Below are 13002 nucleotides of genomic sequence, written 5' to 3'. Positions count from 1 at the left end.
CTGTCCTCCTTCCTCCACCTCCGCTCCACAGCAAAGTGCCCCAGGGGCGCCCCAAAAGTCATCTCCCTACTCTGAGAGGACCTGTGCTTGCATGTGGAACTGATAGTGAGAGGTCCTGGGCATTACGTTTCTGTTCACTTCCTTCCTCTCTAACGCTCGTGCTGGGTCATGCTCTCCTCACCCCTTAAAGACTCAGTGTTCCTGAGGAGCTGTCACTGCCGAAAGTCATTCCTGGGCGCCTCCACAGACAGAATGTTCCCATGTTACTCCCCGTAGGTAAGTTCCATAAATACTCCAAAACACATCTTTACATGTTTTTTTGTTTTTTAAAAAAATGTTGATTTGTTTTTAGGTGGCTATGTTTGATTCAAACGACGTGAGTTGCCGAGCTACACGGGAAGGACTTCATTTGGTGGATGCCGCTGTTCATAAGGCGTGGCAGACATCACTGGCTCCCAGATCAGTGTGGAGAAAACCCGGTTGCCAGGCTGCAGCCCACCACAGGCGTCATGTCCCAAATCTACAGGGAAATAAAAGACACATGGAGAAGGCCACATTTACCATGGGGTCTAATTTCAAGCACCAGCACTGACGGGCTTAATTCTCTCATTCTCATCTCTGACTAAAATAAAGCTTTGCACTCCACTAGTTACAATGAAAACCATCTTGCATGAATTATCTTAACACCTGAAAAGAACATAATAATGATTTGCTATCATTTTAATAAGCCCACTGGGAATATAAACCATTTCATAGTTTTATAACTCCAGAGGGATGCTAAGTATAAAACATTTACTTTCAATTTCTGTCAGTGACCTACATTTACCAAAAACCTGTGTGGACAGCACTTAGCATCAGGACACTTCCTGTCCAGGATGTAAAGGAAGATGAATCAGGAAGAAAGGCTTATGGACTGAGGTCAGGGGCGGCTCAGGCCAGCTAGCTGGAGAGCTGTGCCAGAACCCGGATGACAGAGGGGCTCCAGGCCTCACCATGTACCCCACTAGACCACCATGACAAAGGGAAACACCCTGCCCCTGGGTGTGGGGACTACTAAGTGCCCTCTGTCACTCACTCAAACTGAGAATAAGTTGGTCACAAAAAGCAAAGGCAAGACTATCAGCCAGAAAGGGCAACAGTACTAGAAATGCCTAATACCCTGTCTGCATCACAGCGATGGATCAAGATGCCTAACAGCACATTAGGCTAGCTTACCTTCACAATGCGATCCGTCCCACAGGTCACCATCAGTCCCCTAGCAATGTCCATGGACATGTGGACAATGTTATGCTTTCCTTCGTGAAAGGTGGCTAGAGAAGTCCGGCTAGCAACGAGAAAGGATGATTGACATGAACCCAACCACACCTGGAGCTATGGGATAATGCCTTTTGGTAATATAAGTGACATCAATACAATAACAGGGTTTTAAAAAGCTTCTAAAAATGTAGCAATGTGGCTGGGGCAATGGTCAGTAGTTAAGGGTGTTTATCTGCAAAGTCTGCTGGCCCAAGTTTAATTTACCCACGTAAAACTGGATGGGCATTTGTTTGTAGCAGCAAGAGACCCTGGTATGCATTCATACACACACACACGCACTCAATCTCTCTCTCTCCCTCCCTCCCTCCCCCACTCTCTCTCTCTTAAATAAAATAAGCACATGGCAATGGTTTGAAATAAAAAAATAAACTTTATAATGAAAGGATAGCAGAAACCAAAAAATAACCCTACATAAGACTACATAGTGAATTCCAGGTCTACAAAAGGTTTTGGTGCATGTCTGCCTAGTGTGCATGAGGCCGTGGTTTCAGTGTCAGCACCTGGGGGAGCGGGGATTTATAAGACACTCATGGTAAAAAATAACTGACTTTTATGAGAAAGACTGATGCACAAACATTAAAACATGAGCTCCCAGCTGAGACATGGGAAATGCGACAGGAAGCTCTGGCCTGTGGCCTCGCCAGCAGCCCGACCGTTAGCTCGCTAACCGCGGCCAGGGACGACACTGGCTTCACAGCCAGGCCTCAGGCTCACTGTGCAAGTCTGCAGCGGTGGACGAAGAGTCCAGTGGAAAGGACGACAGCGCTCTGTCCTGAGGGTCTGCCTGCCCACAGCAGGGCAGAGCGGGCACGCGGCAGGTATGCCTGACACAGTTACTTCAGAGCCGATGACAAGGTCGGCGGTTGGAAAACAGAGCGCGGCCTTTACAGTCTCCCCAGCAACTGAATCTGCACGCGTGTCTGGACAGAAGCCAACCATCTCCCCACTGCCCTCCACATGCCCCGGGGGCTGCGGGGCACAGGAAGGGCTAGCAGGCTGCTGGACTGGCCCTCACCATCCTCACAGAACTCACAGAAATCTGTCCCTGCCACTGGGTGGCTTGAGCCAACCAAACACAGTGGTCATAAAGCTAGGCCAGGATCTTGTTAGAAATGGTTTGAGAAATTCCGAAGACAGTCATTCCACACGTAGACAACCATCAGACAGAGAAGGACACAGACACAGACCAGCAGCACTCACTCTTCATCCTTGATGGAGTCATAACAGGAGTCGCAAACTCGGACCTGGAACTCGAAGCCCATGACAGGGTAACTGGAGCGCTTGCTGCTGCACCGCCCGCAGACGGCCTGTCCGCATTTCCTGCAGTGATGCTGGGGCGGGGGCAGTGAGAAGGAAAACATGAGCTTTGCATCCATGCCACAGTAGGGGATGAGACCACGGAGGATGTGCCTTGCATGACCACGCCCAGTCAAGGACAGGCTCAGGTGAGGGCTCAGCAGGTTAAAGGCACTTTCTTGCAAAGCCTAACAGCTGGAGTTCAACTCCCCAGTCACGCCAGATGTACACAGTGGCCCATGCGTCTGAATTTTGTATGCAGTGGCAGGAGGCCCTTGTGTGGCAATTCTTTCTCTTTTCCTCTCAAATAATATGTTTTCAAAAGAGCCTAGTCAAAGATTTCCAAATATCTTTGTTTGATTGGTTGAACACTACATCTTATTCCTCCATATTATTTGTCTATACGGTAGTAAGAAATATTATTCTGACAAGTTCATACCAGGTGTGGTGGTACACACCTTTAATTCTAACTCTCAGAGGCAGAGGTAGAAGGATCGCTGTGAGTCTGAGCCCAGCCTGGAACTACAGAGTGAATTCCAGGTCAGCCTGGACTGAAGTAAGACCCTTGCTCACAAAACAAAACAAAACAAACAAAAAAATCTCAAATTAAGTTCAAGTTAACTCAGGAACCTAATCACTGGGAAGGAAATCTACTCTTCTATCAAAGAAAAGTTTTAGGGTAAATTTTAAATGTAGTATGCCTACATAGGACATAATGTACTGCCAATCCTTGTCACCTCTCAAATTGTGATTTGAAAAATAAATCTCAAGCACATTCCAAAACATGCCAACTTATTATTACTGACTGAGATGCGTTCTTTATTCACAATAAATTGAATGACCGACTCCTTGTGTCTCTCTCCCCTATTGTGAATGCGTGTTGATGCCTCCCTTCAAATCTCCTTCCGCATATGTCGCGTGAGCTCGCCGATGGCAGAGTCAGGCGCTACTTCGGAGCACTAGGACGAGAGACTGAGAACAATTCCCGCGCTGACTGACGTGCTGGCGGAGCGGCTCGTGAGCGAAGCTCGTGTGTGTAACACACCTGGCGCTCATCCCTCACAGCGCGCACAGCACTACGTAGGGAAGGAAATCAGCCTTCCCTCTTTGCCCCACAGCGAGAGAGAGCTGACCTTCAAGGATGTGGCAGTATTTATGTGAGTTATGTATTTAGCATTACGTGAATATATAGGGTTATGAGTGCCTTTGAAATACATACGCTATTTGGGGCATGTTTCTTTAATTTAAAAAGCAGAGGCTGGAAAGATGGCTCAGAGGTTAAGGTACTTGCCTGCAAAGCCCAATGACCTGGGTTCAATTGCCCAATACCCATGTAAGTCAGATTCACAAGGTGGTACATGCATCTGGAGTTTGTTTGCACTGGCTAGAGGTCCTGGCAGGCCAATACTCTCTCTCTCTCTCTCTCTCTCTTTCTCTTTTTCTCCCTCTCTGCTTGCAAATAAATAAATAAAATTAAAAAATTTTTTTAAAGAGAAAATGTGGCTGGGGAGATGGCTCAGAGGTTAAATACACTTGCTTACAAACTCTGATAGCCTTGGCTGGCCCAAGTTCAATTCTCCAGTCCCCACATAAAGCCAGATGCACAAAGTGGTGCATGTGTCTGGAGTGTGTTTGCAGAGGCTAGAAGCTCTGTAATGCCTATTTTTATCCTTATTCTCTCTTTCTTCACAAATAAATAAAAATATAAAAATGTATTTAAAAAATGAATAAAGGGCTGAGGAAATGGCTTAGTGGTTAAGGCATTTGCCTGTGAAGCCTAAGGAGCCTGGTTAGATTCCACGGGACCCCCATAAGCCAGATGCACAAGGGGCCGCATGAGTCTGGAGTTCATCTTGCAGTAGCAAGAGTTCCTGGTGTGCCCATTGTCTCTTTCTCTCTATCTGCCTCTTCCTCCCCCCTTACTCCCTCTCAAATAAATAAATAAAATAGGGCTGGAGAGATGGCTTAGCGGTTAAGCACTTGCCTGTGAAGCCTAAGGACCCCAGTTCGTGGCTCAATTCCCCAGGACCCATGTTAGCCAGATGCACAAGGGGGCGCACGCCTCTGAGTTCGTTTTCAGTGGCTGGAAGCTCTGGCGCACCCATTCTCTCTCTTTCTCTCTCTCTCTTTCTCTGTCTGTTGCTCTCAAATAAATAAATAAAAATAAACAAAATAAATCTTAAAAAATAAAATATAAAAAATTAAAAATCAATAAATAAAAACCAAAAGAATGGGAGCTGATAAATACCTAGTAAAAATGCTCTAGGTGTGGGGGCTGGGGATGGCTCCGTGGTTAAGAGTGCTTGCCACCTGAGACCCTACTGCTGAAAACACTATATAACTGCTGACACTGAGCATGGAGAGACCCGGCTGGAATTCAGAAGAAAGCCAGTCCCCAGATAGCCTACCTAGTGCTGGAAAGCACTGCATGAGCTACTGGGGGAAAGTGGCCAACAACAGTTTGAGCAACCACAGGTCTAAGCTACACACAGGCAAACACCCTGACAGGATGTACATGCCAGTGCAGTAGAGGCACACAGCCTCAGTGGGTAAACAATAGCTTTCTGATTGGCTAAGAGATCCATTCAGTGTAAAGGAAGCCATATCTGGAATTGGGAACCAGATCAGAATTCCGTGGAGACAAAGATTATGCTCTCCAGTGTCAAGTTTTCACTAGTCTTTGGCTAAAAGAGGGGTTACATACATTAAATTCTCCATACATCAAATTCTCCCTAAATTAATTATGCTTATCCCATTAAAGAATCTGTTTTTCTTGGGCTGAAGAGATGGCTTAGTGGTTAAGTGCTTGCCTGTGAAGCCTAAGGACACTGGTTCGAGGCTCGATTTCACAGGACCCACGTTAGCCAGATGCACAAGAGGGCGCATGCGTCTGGAGTTCGTTTGCAGTGACTGGAGGCCCTGGCGCACCCATTCTCTCCCTCTCTCTCTCTCTCTGCCTCTTTCTCTGTCGCTCTCAAAAACATAAATAAAAATAACAAAAAAAATTAAAAAAAGAATCTGTTTTTCAAGACCAGAGGAGATAAGCTCCCCCTCGCACTTCCGCCAACCCACAGCTGAAACCACAGAGGAGTTGGGGAGACAAGCAAGAACGCTGCTTCCATGCTGAACTGATAATCAGCACCAGGGTGAAGGAGTCAGACCCTGAGGACACTCAACACCCATCAAAGCAGAGATCCAGAGGCTGCTAAGAGCTCATCACTGAAGTAGACAAAAACTCACCCACCACGGCTCAGGGAATTTTGCAGAAGAGGGGGTAGAATGATTGTAAGAGCGCAGGTTGAGACATCACACCCAGGGGCATTCTCTACCCCCCAAAATAACTGACTACTGCTCCTACAATGCATAAACCACAACTCCCTGGGGAATACCTGCAACCCCACTGAGGAGTGTCCCAAACAGAATGGGGGCAGGGATGAAGGAAAAGAGGGTGCCAACGCATGATGTATCCATATAAAATATGCTGTTAACAATAACAAAAATATTTTTAAAAAGAGTGCTTGCCACTCAGGCATGAGGGCCTGGGAAGACCCAAGACTGACCAGATTTGACTTTCCAGAACCCATATAAAAAGAAAGGCACGGGGCTGGAGAAAAGGCTTAACACTTGCCTGAAAAGCCTTAGGACCCAGGTTTGATTCCCCAGGACCCACGTAAGCCAGATGCACATGGTGGCACACAGGTCTGGAGTTCATTTGCAGTGGCAAGAGGCCCTGGTGCACCCATATTCACTTATTTTCTCTCTCTCAAATAAATAAATAATAGTTCTTAAAAATAAAGCTAAGCATGGCCATTTATGTCTATCACCCCAGTCTATGGGGGCAGAGAGCACAGAATTACTGAGGCTTCTGATGGAAAATGGCAGATCTGGGTTGCAGAAGAGACCCCATCTTGAGGAAGTACGTGGATGAGCAACAGAGAAGGGCACTCAAACTTCTCCCCTGGCCTCACGGGGCACAGGCATGTATCTGTACACACACACACACGCACATACCACACATAATACACCACAGCATCCATACTCTACACACATATTCTATACACATACACTCTCATATTCCAGATATGTTTGTATCGGAGCAAGGTAGACTAAGCTAGCATTCGAGGGGTGAGAGTGTTCTGGTGAGGACGGGCACTTCTGATCTGCTTGGGACGGGCCTCTAGCTGAGTTCCCTGCTTTCCCCTAATTTCATACTTGGCTGGCAGCAAGCCCTGACTTTGGTAGGCAATACCCCTAAACTGCAGGCACTTCTGACTGAAATGCAGGCGCTGAGTGCTCTCTAGGTGCCCCTGTCTTTCCAGGAGATCAAACAATGGAGCAGTTAGGCGAGACACCTCACTGGTCTCAGGCAAGGTCAGGCTCATGTTAGCACCCCACCAGGACTAAAGAAGGTACAGGCATTAACCTCAAGAATGAAGTGTGAACCCAAATAAATGACTGATTATTAGTAAGAATAAGGAGATACAAGACCAACACAGGATGAGATGATTAACATGAGGACTCACCTGTCTCAGCCCCAGTGTTTTTGTGTCCCACATCTGCTTTATGTTCCAGAAGAAGGGCTGCTCACACTTCTGACAGGAGTCACTTTCCAACCACTGAGGAGCCTTGGGGTGGTCAGAGAGTAGAAGCCAGCGTCAGCGTGTCGTATTTATGCAGTGCCAGGCACCAATGATACAGCGACTCCGAACTTGCTGGGGCTCAGTATTTCCTTTAAATTCCACAACCTATTCTACTAGATTGTCACAACTAATGCCATGCTTATGGGTTTTGTTTACTTGTCTGTCTGGACTTTTTTATTTTTTTGAGACAGCTCACTATGTAGCCTTGGCTGGGCTTGAATTTGAAACAAACCCCTGAGTCATGTTTGTGTTTTTGAATAATAATTATAATTTTAGCAATGTTTAAGGTGTTATTCAATTTATAATGTACAGATAACAGATTGAAATTAGAATTCCTAATGGCTATTATAACTTTATTTTTATGTTAAAGCTACCTGAACTCTATGTCCACTTGAATAAAAAAAAAAAACAAAAAAAAATTCTTGCAGAAAGTAATGATCCACATTTTCAGGGTTAGTAGTAACTAATGGGGCAGATCTGACAAAAGATAACTTTCTGGGCTGAAGAGATGGCTTAGCGGTTAAACGCTTGCCTGTGAAACCTAAGGACCCCGGCTCGAGGCTCGGTTCCCCAGGACCCACATTAGCCAGATGCACAAAGGGGCACATGCATCTGGAGTTCGTTTGCAGGGGCTGGAAGCCCTGACACACCCATTCTTTATCTCTCTCTGCCTCTTTCTGTCTCTGTCACTCTCAAATAAATAATAAAAAAAGGTAACTTTGTAATTGTTTAAGTTAGGCATCATGCCAGACAGATTCACGACCCTTCCCTGGGCTGCAGAGTCCTCGGGAGTGGGTCTTCCCCCCCCAACGAGTTCACATAGGTCCTGCTGCCTCCACTGGGCTGTGATAGTTCCTTCCCTCACACCAACCAATGGATTGCTAATCCTGTTTATCTTCAGATATCCACAGCCTGCCACATAGTAGTTCTCAGTGCACTTTTCTTGAAACAAGAATCAAAGCCTCAAAGTTATTTCTCTTTTTAAAGACTTTTTTAAAACAACTTTTTGTTCATTTCTATTTATTTATTTGAGAGTGACAGAGAGAGAGAGAGAGAGAAAGAGGCAGATAGAGAACGAGTGAGAATGGGTACACCAGGGCTTCCAGCCACTGCAAACAAACTCAAGATGCATGCGCCCCCTTGAGCATTTGACTAACGTGGGTCCTGGGGAATCGAGCCTGGAACCAGGGTCCTTAGGCTTCATAGGCAAGTGCTTAACCACTAAGCTGTCTCTCCAGCCCTATTTCTCTTTTTAAATTGTTATTTATTATTTATTTTATTTTTATTTGCAAGCAGAGAGAGTGAGAGAGAAGAGAGACAGAGAAAAGAGCCAGACAGAGAGAGAATGAGCATGTCAGGGCCTGTAGCTACTGCAAACAAACTCCAGACATATGTGCCCCTTGTGCATATGGCTTATGTGGGTCCTGGAGAATCAAACTTTGGTCCTTTGGCTTTGCAGGCAAATGCCTTAACTGCTAAGCCATTTCTCCATCCCTCAAAGTTATTTCTCTAATCAAAATATCACAAAGTATACTTGCTTTAAAGACAAACCTTTAAAAACACTGTTTAACCACTTAATGCTATATGAGTATATTAAAATGGCAGTAAAAATGATAAGTCAGGTGGAGAGACGTTAAAAGCACTTGCTTACAAAGCCTAATGGCCTGGATGGGATTCCATGTAAAGCTAAATACAAGTCACACAGAGTAACGCATACATCTGAGGTTTGTTCACAGTGGCAGGAGGCCCTAGTGTATCCATACTCTGTGTAACAAATAAATACAAATATTTTTAAATATGATGAGATCAAGATAGAAGAGATCCTAGTTGGAAAGAAGGGAATCAATGAAGGAGGGTTTGGAAGAGGAAAAAGGGAAGGTGGCTGGAGGGATTATGATCGTGTCATATTATAAGTTGCCAATTAAAAAAATTTAAATAATGAAGTGGAAAACAAAATGGTAGTGGGCTGGGGAGGGGGCTCAGCAGTTAAGACACTAGCTTGCAATGCCTGAAGGCCTGGGTTCTATTCCCCAAGACCCACATAAAGCCTGATGCACAAAGTGGTGTTCGTTTGTAGTGGCTAGGGGCCCTGGCACGCCTGTTCCTATTCTCAACCCCCCCACCCCCGGCCTATGTTTGCAAGTAAATAAATATGTTAAAAAATGGCAATATCATTTTCTACAAATAAAACCCAAGTATCATGGAATAAGAAATAATTTTTCTTGATCTTAGAAGTTAATGGTCAAGAGAAATATACCTGAGGTGGGGAGGGGACGGTAGAGCCGCAGGCTCCTGAGCGGCATGGACTGCTAGGGAAAGCGCATGGCAGTCGGGGCCCTTCACAGCCCTGGGCGCTGTGCATTTCCTCAACAGGCACACAGCTTGTTACCTAGTTTCCTACTTGTATCAGAACTGACTGGCCTTACTGCCTATTTTGGATATGTCACTGGAAATATTTCAACATGCAGTGGCCACTAGCAAGGTCTGGTGGCAAAGAAAGAAAGGCACTCACCCACACACCTAAGTGCCCGATAGAGAGGGCAGCCGCTTTACATGCTGGGGAAGTGTCGGGAACGAGAGGGGAGGACAAAAGTTGAGACGGAGATGTGTGTGTCTGTGTGAGGAAGACAGCACCCTGACATAGAACTATTTCCATTACCAAGATCAACAGAGCTGGTGGTGAAGCTGCTGGGCTTTGGGAACACAGCCTAGGAACGATGTCCCTTGGGGAGACACAGTGGCACTGCCAGCAACACCAGGAGAACCTTTCACTGCAGGGGCGGCACACAGGCCCTGGGTCGGGAGCAGGCCGAGGTATAGGTCTCATAAACAGACCCAATCATGTCCACCTAAAATCAGCACAAAAGCTTTCTACACCAGCTACCTTTAAACTGCTCCTGTGAGGTCTGTGTGTTCTAGCGCACACTGTGATGGCTCTCATGGAAATGACAACATATGAAAGCCTGTCCACTCTGCCCTTCCCAGCCTTGTTAACGTCTGGTGTCCCAGAAAGGACTGGGCAGAAAGAGCTGGAGGCAAGAACAGGGTTACAGGACAGTCTTCACGTTCCTATGCGAAGGGAGGAAGAAGCTAAAATGCAGTCACACTGGTGTGATGGCCCTGGTCTCAGGTGTTCAACTTGCTGTGCCCGAAGGCCAAGTGTAGGAAGAACTCGGGGCCCAGGCTTCCAGTTGGCCCTCCGCTTTACACAGCCAGTGCGCCCCGGCCACATACTGCAAACCAGCTGCCACTCTTAAGAACAAGCTTCATTTACCTGTGCTTCAGAAGTCTGACCCTCACTGAAGTAGAAAGCGGGGGTCAAATATTTCCAAACTTGGTTAAAAAAACAGACCAAAAAAAAAAAAAAAAGAAGAAGAAGAAAGAAAGAAACAGAATACTACAGACATTCCTGAATAAAAATAGGCATTCCTCTCTCAGCCTTTCATTCATGGCATTACTGGCCTTCTTGGATTTACACATGTAAAAGGTACCTGGGGCTGGAGAGAGAGTTTAGAGGCTAGAGATGCTTGTTTGTAGAGCTTGACGGTGCAGGTTGCATGCCCAGCGCCACATAACGCCACATGCACATGGCTGAGGCCCGGCTGCACCCGTGCGCACGCTTTCTCTCTCTCTCAAATAATACTTTTTTAAAAATTCCTCTGCCAGCTAATGACTGAATAAAGTGTAAGGTCTGAGACACAGTTATAGGAAAACTTCATGAGTCCTCTGTGAAGGGGAAAAAACTACAATCCAGCCACAGGATTGTATGACTGGGCAACACCCCATGATCTGTGGTCAGAAAGACAAGAATGCATCATAAAGAAGTGAGTAAAACAAAGCCAATTTTTGCAAAAATGGTTCCCCTTACATGGGTTCAGTGTTTGCAAAACTATGTGATAGTTAATTAGCCACCCCAGCAGTACATATTCAACATAGCAATGGATTTTCACACATATGAATATTTTCAAATTGACTCAATTTGAAACAAGGGCATTTTAGTCAAAGCAGAGACAAGTCATCTTTAAATTTTCAATTCCTTTTGCATGGTCACAGTGACTACAACTCAAATCCTGGCTTTGCCAGCTCGGTGCCCTTTGGTACATTACATAATTTCTTTGTGTCTTAGTTTCCTCAGCTGTACATCTGGGCACCAGCAGTATGCATATATCCCATAACATTGTAAAGTTTTAATAATTAATGTTTGTGAATGGTTTTAACAGTGTGGGACACGTGACATCGCCCAGGCAATATGCAAGTGCTTTGCATGTGTTATCTCTCTGAACTTTAGCAACAGTGTGGACGGGAAATGTCCACTACTGCCTCCAGCATTTATGAGTAAGCCTCGAACCGAATCCGCAGCCGAGGCAGAGGGCCCCTGGGGAAGCAGGGCTAGCCAGCACACCCTCGCTGCTGCTTTCCAGCCGCTGTGGAAGATGCCACATGCTCTGCCATGCTGAGGTGGCTCTCCCCTCGACACTGACGAGAAAACAAATCCTTTCCTCCCATCAGCTTTGGTCAGGTGTTTTGTCCATGCAGAGAGAGAAGGTAACTGCAACAAATATTATTCCCACTCCCGCTTTTCAGGCAAAGAAACTGTGTCTCAGAGATGGAAGCAACTGCCCTTAGCTAGTTAGCCCAACTTGCAGGCAGCTTGGCTTTGCTGGCACAAAGCACAGGACCACGCAGCTTTGGGAGGACAGTTGAGACTGGAAGTTCCATGATGGCGGCAAGGAGAAACTGGCTGTAACACCCATAAGCCTGCCCTCAACAACACACCTCCTCCAATAAGGATCCAATTCCCAAATTGCCATCAGCTAGGGACCTAGCATTCAGAACACATAAATTTATGGGGAATACCTGAATCAAGCCACCACATTCTGCCCCTGGTCCCCATAAACTCATAGCTACCCATTATGTAAAATGCAATGCATTCAGTCCAACTTTAAAAATCCCATAGTTTTTTAAAAATCAGTTCCAATGCTCTTCAAACATCCCCATAGTCCAAGATCTTTTAACTGAGCCACAATTCCAAACAACAAAAAAAAACCCATAATGACACTAAACAAACACTCACACTGCAAAAGATGGCATTAGGCATAGCAAAGAAAAACTGAAGCAATACAAGACTCAAAACAAACAAGGCAAACATCAAAGTCTGTACCTCCAAGTAGGCCAACTCTCACCAGTGAGGGACAGGTATCCAAGCCCAATAATTCTAACCAGTGACGAGTCTCTGGAGTTCGAATTCCACCCTCCAGCTGGGCTCCTCAAGCCTGGGGAACAATGCACCCCAAGCTGGCAGTTCTCCTCGGTGGCTGTCTTACAGTCCAGGCATTTCAAAAAGCCTTAGGGTGCTGGGTGTGGTGGCGCACACCTTTAATTCCAACACTCAGGAGGAAGAGGTAGGAGGATCACCGTGAGTTCAAGGCCACCCTGAGAATACAGAGTGAATTCCAGGTCAGCCTGGGCTTGGGTGAGACCTTGCCTTGAAAAACCAAAAAAAAAAAAAAAAAAAAAAAAAAAAAGTTTTAGTGTTTCTATGGCAACCTCCTGGCTTCACAGGGCCTCCACAGGCAATCCAACAAGCTTGCTTCACATTGCCCATGACTATTTCCAAAAACCAAAACTCATGCAGCAAATTCAATGACCCTGTTTCCTCCTGCATTTCTTATACTTCAGAGAACCAGGATGGCTAACAACTTCTTTAATATATGGTGGAACTAAAACTGACTTTGAAGAGCAGGATACT

At 45.9% G+C, this 13002-nt stretch overlaps 1 protein-coding gene across 2 annotated transcripts in view; it reads right to left on the bottom strand.

Moving 5' to 3' along the window:
- Positions 1-290: 290 nt before the first annotated feature.
- Wdfy1 (WD repeat and FYVE domain containing 1) overlaps positions 291-13002 on the bottom strand; it is a 60667-nt gene continuing 47955 nt past the window's right edge. For both annotated transcript variants that reach the window (XM_045148091.1, XM_045148092.1), the window contains 4 exons: positions 7137-7238; positions 2518-2648; positions 1216-1324; positions 291-520 (listed from right to left, as the gene is read on the bottom strand). In XM_045148091.1, the coding sequence (XP_045004026.1) occupies positions 461-520; positions 1216-1324; positions 2518-2648; positions 7137-7238 (402 nt within the window). In that variant the 3' untranslated portion in view covers positions 291-460. The remainder of the gene's footprint in view (positions 521-1215; positions 1325-2517; positions 2649-7136; positions 7239-13002) is intronic.

Source organism: Jaculus jaculus, chromosome 4 (assembly GCF_020740685.1).
Source record: "Jaculus jaculus isolate mJacJac1 chromosome 4, mJacJac1.mat.Y.cur, whole genome shotgun sequence".
NCBI classification, from domain to species: Eukaryota; Metazoa; Chordata; class Mammalia; order Rodentia; family Dipodidae; genus Jaculus; species Jaculus jaculus.
Note: the sequence above shows the minus strand (reverse complement) of the source record. Positions and strands in the feature narration are given on the sequence as shown.